The sequence below is a fragment of the Drosophila simulans genome, chromosome 3L (assembly GCF_016746395.2).
Source record: "Drosophila simulans strain w501 chromosome 3L, Prin_Dsim_3.1, whole genome shotgun sequence".
Classification (NCBI taxonomy): Eukaryota; Metazoa; Arthropoda; class Insecta; order Diptera; family Drosophilidae; genus Drosophila; species Drosophila simulans.
The window spans coordinates 1,905,401-1,914,210 of NC_052522.2; the positions used below are offsets into that span (position 1 = coordinate 1,905,401).

Below are 8,810 nucleotides of genomic sequence, written 5' to 3' on the forward strand. Positions count from 1 at the left end.
GATCGCAGATCTCGGGCTCCCAGCCTCAGCTTCGGGAACCCCACCATCGAGATCTCTTTGGGGTCTGAAAAGCGAAGAAGAGAGCAAACCGATCTAAGAGCAGGCGAAGCGTCGCCGGATATGATATCGCCGATCTCCACGGAGAGGGAAACTCGATCGCCAGCCAATGGTCGTGTGGAGTGCTAAGATATAGGCAACTTATTTTCAACTGACTCTCAGCACTTAATACATTTTAAAAAACAAGACCAAAGACATTATGGATAATACTATAAATGAAACAAATATTAAATATTAAATGTATTACAATGAAATAGTATAGTAGATTGGGAAAGTTATAAGATACTGTATAGGCATCAAGTGTAAGAATGCAATCATATAGAACTTAAAATTAAAAGCTTAGTAGATTGAGAAAGTATGGGTATTAAAAAAAATGATTAAGATGGAAACGTTTAATTGAAAATCGTGAATAAATGTTTGCCAAACCGTTTCCTAAATTGCTGTCAATTAATTTCAGGGAATTGCAACGCTCTGATTCATATGCGAAGATTCATTTCAATTCTGCAGAAGACGCTCCACGAAAGGCCGGAAAATATCCGGTATTTTCCAACTCCTTTGCATATCCCTCGATGGCGATTGTCAATTGGCTGGGTGACAAGTTGAGCCAAGTGAAATGCGCTGTAAACAAACAGAAAAGTTTAATTGTGGGTTCTTGGCCAGTTCGGGATTGCGTGATGTGTAAATATTTCCATTTGGCTCACCCTTTATTACTTTTTAAGTAACTCGAGCCCGAGTCACAAAGGCAAAAAGTGCGCCAATTAATAATGGAAACGATTATATCTTTCGTTTTTGTACACTTGTCGCCTCGCCTCAATTGCTGGCTATGTGGTGTTTTACTTGGATAACGATAACGAGTTCGATCTGGTACGATTTTGATCAGGCATGACACTCTTTCTCCCGCTAATAGAAAATTATTTGTTTACAATTCCTGTGCGCCAGTGTGGGTGTTTAATTCTAATTGAAAAGTATTCCCAGTTTGAATTTAAATGTGAGCTGAAACGTCGCCGGTCAGTTCAAAAAGAGTTCCAATCGCAATAAATTTATATATGTATGCATCTAGTATGTAGTGGCAAAAGGAAGGGGATCCTATGCACTGAAATGGGGTCTCCAAATATTCAGCAGGTACTTCCCCCCGAGCGGAAAGTCTCCAAATCAACGCCCATTTTTCTAAAGGTCAGTGAGTTAGCTAGGCAGATATGCACTTAAGCATGAAGCGTGTTGCATTAATTAAATATGCCCGCCATGTCGTTAACTAACAGTCTCATGTAAATCTTGGCCATTCAACTACCTCAGCCGACGAAAAGCAGTTAAAAGCAGTTCGGCAAATGCGTCTCAGTGTTTAGGCCCGAAACGATCCCATCCCATGCCATTCCATTCCATTCCAAGTCCCCATCCCCATCCACATCCAAAGCAAATCCAGCTAACTCTGTTCCTCGGATGCAAGTGGCCGGAGACGTCACAAAACTGGTCGAGCCCCTCGTCCGCCAAGTGGTTCTTTCGGACTTTGGTCCGGTTGGGTGGGTATCACATCACATCACACCAGATCAGAATGGTTTTCCAAACATTACAAGACAATCTGCACACGTGCTGGCTGCGTGCTGTCGAAACTGAAAATACGCAATACCAATAAACAGAATTTCGGATTCGATTCCGGCGTTACACAAGATCAAGCGCCCCCACCCTCCATCTACTCATCGAATTGGAATTGGAGAAAGCGTAGTAGTCAATTAATCTACTAATGAGAGTGGGCGTTGACATTGCTAAAACACTTGTTAATAATAACAGCACAGAAAATAACATTTTTCTCTTCACCAAGGAACCCAATGTTTATTAACAAATTTTTTCCAAAATAAAGAGGCATAAATAAAAACGAATTTCTTACTTTCAATACTTTTTTCCAATATATAGTTTTCTAACAATAAACCTAATTGCTCCATTTCTTTCTGTATATTAATATTTTCAATTATCGAATGTCTCAATTAGTTGCTGGCCTTAATTTTGGCTTTGCGAAGTCATCGCATTTCCGTCATTACAATTCAATATTTATCACATATATGTAGTAAAACTTTTTTAACATTTCAAATTGCGCGCCCAGTTCGATAGCGTTGCCACTTTGGCTTTGCTGAGCTGCCAGTATTGTTCGCATAAAACATAGGCATCGATAATATTTGAAAGGAAAGAATCGATTATTATCAGATACTTTTTTCCACCTCTAATTTCCCATACTTTTATTTAGAAAATATTTACAAGGAATATTTACAAAGATTTGCTTATTACCCGTGGAATATAAGCTAAAACCACGATGAGTGCAGCCGCCGCCGCCGCCGCCGCTTCTGGGATCCAGAGCACAGCGGGCGCCATTCCCATGCGCAATGAGAAAGGTAAACAGCGGAGCTCGATCCCAACCAGAAATTGTTTATAAACTGCATATCTTTTCAATAGGTGAATTGTCCATGCAAAAGGTGAAGGTGCAGCGATACATATCCGGAAAGCGACCCGACTACGCCCGTGCGGACTCCAGTTCGGAGGAGAGCGACGACGATGACTTCATTGACACCAGGAAGCGCCTGGAGCGCCACAAGGCGGAACGACATAAGCTGGAGCTCTCCCGTCAAGGCGGTAGCGCGGAGGGCGAGGAGCGGGCGGCGGGTGAGGGCCAGGAGGAAGACGACGCCGAGGTGGACGATCCACGCCTACGAAGATTGCGGCAGCGACCCGTGGACATGGAGGACATGGAACGCGAGCGGAGAGAGCGCCACCGACACATCCACGAACCGGAAATCATGGAGAGCGACAGCGAGGACGAGGAGGAAGACGAGGGAGCACAGGGAGCGATTCAGCGGGGCACCAACAAGATCACACTGGCATCCGAATCCGACACGGATGCCGAGCTCAGCGACACAGAGCTGGAGAACCGGCGCACCAAGCTGAGATCCCGCATGCTGCAGCAACAGCGAGAGGAGGAGGTGCTACAGAAAGAGGATGAGAAACAGTCAGAATCCTCCGAATCAGAAAGCTCCGAGTACGAGGAGGAGACGGAGAGCGAGGAGGACAACGAACCCCGCCTGAAGCCGCTTTTCGTCCGAAAGAGAGATCGTGCCACCATCCAGGAGAAGGAGAGAGAGGCTCAGAAACAGAAGCAGCTGGAGGCGGAGGCCAAGCGGGCAGCCAAGGAGCGCAGAAGAGCCACCCTGCGAATGGTCGAGGAGAGCGTCAAGAAAGATCTGGAGAAGACCAAGCCGGAGACCAATGAGGCCTGCATCGAGGACGTGTGCACGGACGACGAAAACGATGAGGTGGAATACGAGGCCTGGAAGCTGCGTGAGCTCAAGCGAATGAAGCGGGATCGCGAGGAGCGTGATAAGTAAGTGGACATCAAATTGCGTAAAGAATTCCTTTTTAACAATTCATTCCCTTTTCTTTCAGCGTCGAACGCGAGAAGCTGGACATTGATCGCATGCGCAACATGACCGAAGAGGAGCGACGCCAGGAGCTGCGCCAGAACCCCAAGGTGGTCACCAACAAGGCCACCAAGGGCAAGTACAAGTTCCTGCAGAAGTACTATCATCGTGGTGCCTTCTACCTGGATGAGGAGAACGACGTCCTCAAGCGCGACTTCGCCCAGGCCACGCTGGAGGATCACTTCGACAAGACCATCCTGCCCAAGGTGATGCAGGTGAAGAACTTCGGCCGCTGCGGCCGCACCAAGTACACGCATTTAGTGGACCAGGACACCACCAAGTTCGACTCGCCCTGGTACGCCGAGTCATCCAGCAACATCAAGTTCCACAACGAACACGCCGGCGGCATGAGGCAGCAGTTCGACAAGCCCACCGGCTCGAAGCGAAAAAAGATGGAGTAGTGTTAGACGTATGTAATTGATGTATTTGACAGGCATTAGGAAAGTAACAAGTAAATATTGTGTGGCCACAGTTATGATGGAACCAAAAACATACAAACAATTATATATAATACACAGAGCATAAGTTTAAAGTATGAAAGAGATTTCGGCTGGGACTCCCCTGTGTGATGTACAATTTTGGAATAATGGCTAACAAATGATAACAAAAAGCGGAGAACACCTAAAAAAAACTATAACGTTTAAAGTTTGAGCGTGTGCTCCTGTAGCATTTCAATGTTGTGTTGAACCAGCGCCTGCATAACAGCCTCGGTTTTGATGAAGTGCACCCTTTCATAGTTGTTCAGACGTCGCTTAGATTTCGTATCCTTGCTGGTGGTGACCACGTACAGATCCACGCTGATGGCCAGCGAAGGCGGTTGGGCGTGCACCTTGCCGCCGGCGCTGTGAATGATGACTGTGGGAGATTACCGATTAGCCACTAGTTGTAATAAAATTTCTAGTTAGGCTTGCCTTTCATTTCGCTGGCCTTTGGCACTATGTCTTGTCCGAGCATAAAGTGCATGCCATACAGCAGGCGAGGGTGTTCCAGTACGGAGGAGGGTTTGAACTTGTAGGTCTCCTCAAACGTCGGGTCGCTGAATAGATGGTCTGCCTTTATGTCGATGCTCCTGGTCTTCTTCACGGAGTGCAGCCAATTGGTGGAGAGAACTGGTTTGTTGGAAGCAATGACTGTTAGGAACTTGTAGGTGCGCTCGCCCTTGTCCATCACAAGCAGGTCGCACTGCAAGGGATCTTCGGTGATCTCCACCACGTCTAGAAGGCGGGGAAATCTATTAAGAATTCAACTTGCTTTGCGGGATCTGTTTACTTACGCTTTAGTGACTTGAGGACAGATTCCAAAGCTGGACGATTGCACATGGTAAACGCTACCTTAATTTTGCCCGTAGTAGTCTTGGCCTTCCTCACGTATAAGTTTAATGCTAGAAAAAAAGATTATGGTGTAAAGTAAGGTGAGTGTACACCTTAAAGCGGACGCATTTACCTTTAAGGGGATCGGCATCCGGCTGACTGAATCGCGTTGCAGCTGAAAAGACAGGTAAATGTGCTAATAGTTCATCAACAATAAGTATTAAACTTACTAGCGCCTGATCTGTTCTTCAGGACTTCGTCGGCAGACATTTTAGGCTTCTTGGTAGGGACGACCGAGCTGGACGTGGGCTCTTCGCCAGATGCTAAACGCTTAGGTCGCCTGCCAGTGGTTGATAACTGATCGGCAGTAGGAGTTGCCGAACCCGACGTGGCAGCACGAGTTGTCCTGGTTGCGCGTGTAGTTGCTGTAGATACATTTGGCCCCTTGGCAGCAGCTGAGCTAGATGATGGCTCTTCATTTGAGGGCGTTGCAGAACACGACTTGGCAGACCCAGTTACCTTGGCATTATTTCCAGCGCTTGTGGAAGCCTCGAGTTGTTCTATGCTTACTCTGGATATGCGGACAACCGCACGTTTAATTAATGCACCCGTTACTTTTACTTTAGTCTGGGTGCTGCAACCTTCGGAAATTGTTATGCGCCTGGTTTTAATCATAGGCTTATTGACAGTTGCCTCAGCTGTGGTAGTCTCGGTTTTCTTGGCCTTTCCACCTCTTTTCGGTTTGACAACTTCTGTTACGCTCTCAGTCTCTTCAGCGCTAGCTTTTCGCCTGGTTCTGGCCGCTGGCTTGGGCATATCCTTGGGTTCTTCCCCCTGAACCTGTCTTTCTTTTTCTGCCTTTGGTGTCATAGCGTCTTCGTCGGCAGTTTGCCGCCTTGTTCTGGGTTTTGACTTGGGAATATCTTTTGACGTTTCCTCTTTACTTGACTTGACCTTCTTAGCCTTTTTTCCTCTTTCTGTGACAGAACTGTCTTCCTCAAGCAACTCGGCATCATCAGCGCTATTTTGTCGTGTGACTCTCTTCGAGACTTTGGCCCTTTCAATATTCTTAGATGTGTCTGCCTTACTCGACGCAGAGTTCTTGGCCTTTCTTCCTTTTCCCAGACCAGGCATTCGATCATCCTCATCGCTGGTTTGGCGCCTGGTTCTTGCCGTAGGCTTGGGAATATCCTTGGATGAGTCTGGCTCTTTAGTATCCGCCTTCTTGGCCTTTCTACCACGTATATTTTTTGTAGGTGGCTCCATGTTAGATTTATCCACCATGTCGGCGTTGACTTCATTCCTTTCTAAAGAGCTTCCTGGAGTACCAAGGCGGCTTTGGATTCGGCTTCTACGGGACTGCAATCGATTAACAACATTTTTGAAAGAATCGGCTTCCTCTTCTGAGTCTGATTTGTCTTCCTTTGTTATCTCTTCTGGAATGGAATCGATGCCATGTTCCCCGATAACCGACTTGTTAAGGGCTACAAATTGGAATATAAATAAGGTTTTGTTCAATAAAAAATTATAAGATAGCTCACCTTCCGATTTTTTATCCACTAAATTGTTTAGCCGTTCTTTGAAGTTACTTCCCGGTTTCTCAGAACCCTCCGATATTCGTCTGCCCTTACGGCTTGCTGTAAATTTAATGGATTTTAGATTCTTCAAGTAGAGCTTAATTTGCGATTGACCTACGGGTTCCTGGAGGAGATTCCGATTTGGCCGTTCGTTTGAGACGGCCAAAACCAGTTCCATCAGTGCGCCCCCGACTTTTGTTACTCACGTTACTAAAAACGCCTTCAATCTGACAGATCTGAGAGGAAATATATAATAACGCAATCTATGCTTAGAGTTTTGGTTTAAGTTACCTTCTGATAGTGATTCTTATCCTTGATCACACACGGCTCAAAAAATGGTATCGACTCTTCATTGGGATTTACAGGCGACGTTACCACAGTCCCTGAAATCATTTCATTGAGCACAGCATCGATCTCACTGCAAGGAATTTCTTCTTCAAGGAATTTCAAATCTGGAAAGTTATTTATTTTCCAGATCCATAATGCGGAACTACTTTGGTGTTCTTACCTGGTGCAAGTTTGGCACTGTCTTTAAGTGGAATGTTCTCTTTGTCTTGTAAACTCACGGCGTGCTGGTTGACCACATGAAAAGGTTGCGTGGCTACAAAGTCCTGGCAACGAGAACTATTGATCTTGGCGGGAAATGCTTGAGTGGCTATAAAATCTTGGTTGGAAGTCTCATTATTTTCTGGTGAAGCAATGTTTTCTTGTGGGAGTCCTAAGTTAAATGCCTGAGTTTCTATAAAATCTTGGTTGGGCGCATCATTGGCTGTAGAGGGTTTAGGTGAATCAACTTTTTGTGGCGGTGCCAAGTTAAAGGCCTGTGTCGCTATGAAATCTTGATTGGCTTCATTACCTTCTGGTGCCTGCGGACGTCCTAAGTTAAACGCCTGAGTAGCCACGAAGTCTTGGTTGTTTTGCTCATTGTCTTCCTCGTCACTTTCCAACAATTTATGTCGTGGAAATCGTTGAGTGTCTATCATATCCTGATTCTTTTCCTGACTAGATGGGCTATTCGTGTCAGGAGTGGCAGTGGGGGTCTCAATTGTCGCCACAACCAGCTGTTTAACTCCGCCAAACTGCGGTGTGGCGGTATTTGTATTGTCCGCAGGACGAACGAACGGATCTGGACTGCTGGAGCCATCGCGCCTCCCATCCCTTACCATGATCAGGTCAAATAGATCGGGTGTGCAGATATTTCTATCTACGGAGGGAGCGGTCAAATCGGGTGTAATGCAGGCATCGCCACGCGGCAGTATATCATCCGCTTTGGTGCTACTCAGGGCACAGCATTTGGAATTGCTAGCCGACCAGTTCAAGGCACTCATTTCCATGTCGGTGGTGTCCAGTTGATCTAAGAAAGCGCACATTATTAAAAGATACCAGTTTTAATGGATGCACATACCCCGCTTAGTATCCTGATTTTCAAGACCTTTAATGGGTGCTGGTGGCGGCGGAAGAGGCAGCAGAACATCGCAGAGGACCTGTGAGGTATCGAAGTCATCGATGGCATCCTCATTATAATCCTGGGTGCACATGCGTATAATGCTGCCCTGAGATGATTCCCCATCGGTGTCCATCGTCGGATCTGGGTTATCAACTACAGGAATAAGCGGGGCTTTAAACACTGGTGGTTCAGGTGGAAGATCCGCAAGCATGTCCTGCGTTTCGGGTATCATGAAGTCTTCGCCCATCGACACTCTTTCGCCGGTCGAAGGCCTTTCGCAGACCACCGCCTGGGTCTCGGGTATGAATAAGCTATCTGACGTTGTGTTGACTGACGTGTTGGCGGATGGAGGCTGTGTTTCCGGAACATCCATGCTGTCCAAGGTCGTGTTGTTCAATCCGTTCTTCAGGCATTCCCCGAATCCGCTGCTGTCGTGGACCTGACCGAAGGGTAAGCGTTAAGTTATAGATCCTGTAAGAATGGCATTTGATGCTCTTACCTCATCGTGATCTTCTCCAAACTCCAGCCTGGCCTCCACATTGCCAAAGCGGAGTTTCACCTTGCCGGCCGAGGCGTCCTCCATGCCGATGTCTACCACGGTCTCCTCCTGGTCGTTCACAAAGATCTTGCCCACCAGGGCGGCCAGGCGCACCACACCCCGGCGCAGTATGCAGGCGGTGGCGTGGGCCAGCTCCATTGACTGCCCATTCAGGATAGGTGTTATTAAAGGTGGAATGTGTAAGTAAGGGCCAATTTACCTCATCGGCGATGCTTATTTCCAGGCCTTTCTGCCTCCCAATGCGGTAAATTGTATCCGGCTTCAGGAGAATGGCCGGCAAACCGCCAAAAAACAGGCTTACATCTGCCATCCTGGCGGCAGTTCCTTCAACACTGAAGGACGAAGAAAACAAGACAATAAATGGAAACAACAAACGCACTGAACGGTCACACTTGAAAG

General features: G+C 46.9%; 2 protein-coding genes and 1 long non-coding RNA gene across 6 annotated transcripts; 1 reads left to right on the forward strand and 2 right to left on the reverse strand.

Moving 5' to 3' along the window:
- Positions 1-429: 429 nt before the first annotated feature.
- LOC120284793 lies at positions 430-1,787 on the reverse strand. Its single transcript, XR_005544028.2, has 3 exons — positions 1,346-1,787; positions 759-957; positions 430-675 (listed from the first exon to the last, which is right to left on the reverse strand). It is a non-coding gene; the product is annotated as an uncharacterized LOC120284793 (long non-coding RNA).
- A 425-nt stretch (positions 1,788-2,212) lies between these two features.
- On the forward strand, positions 2,213-4,043 carry LOC6736436 (microfibrillar-associated protein 1). The gene is made up of 3 exons (XM_002083271.4): positions 2,213-2,438; positions 2,500-3,421; positions 3,484-4,043. Exons 1-3 carry the CDS (start codon positions 2,360-2,362, stop codon positions 3,917-3,919), a joined length of 1,437 nt encoding a protein of 478 aa, XP_002083307.1. The 5' UTR covers positions 2,213-2,359; the 3' UTR covers positions 3,920-4,043.
- On the reverse strand, positions 3,917-8,745 carry LOC6736437. 4 transcript variants are annotated; one of them, XM_016170431.3, is made up of 13 exons: positions 8,611-8,745; positions 8,352-8,552; positions 7,811-8,291; positions 7,262-7,759; positions 6,914-7,198; positions 6,697-6,857; positions 6,524-6,641; positions 6,370-6,465; positions 5,059-6,312; positions 4,962-5,003; positions 4,792-4,899; positions 4,430-4,732; positions 3,917-4,373 (listed from the first exon to the last, which is right to left on the reverse strand). In XM_016170431.3, exons 1-13 carry the CDS (start codon positions 8,719-8,721, stop codon positions 4,159-4,161), a joined length of 3,873 nt encoding a protein of 1,290 aa, XP_016029950.1. In that variant the 5' UTR covers positions 8,722-8,745; the 3' UTR covers positions 3,917-4,158. The 4 variants fall into 4 exon arrangements, with proteins under 4 accessions (XP_016029950.1, XP_016029947.1, XP_016029948.1 ...); XM_016170428.3 differs by having other exon boundaries at positions 6,697-6,788; positions 6,914-7,759; XM_016170429.3 differs by having other exon boundaries at positions 6,697-6,839; positions 6,914-7,759.
- Positions 8,746-8,810: the final 65 nt, after the last annotated feature.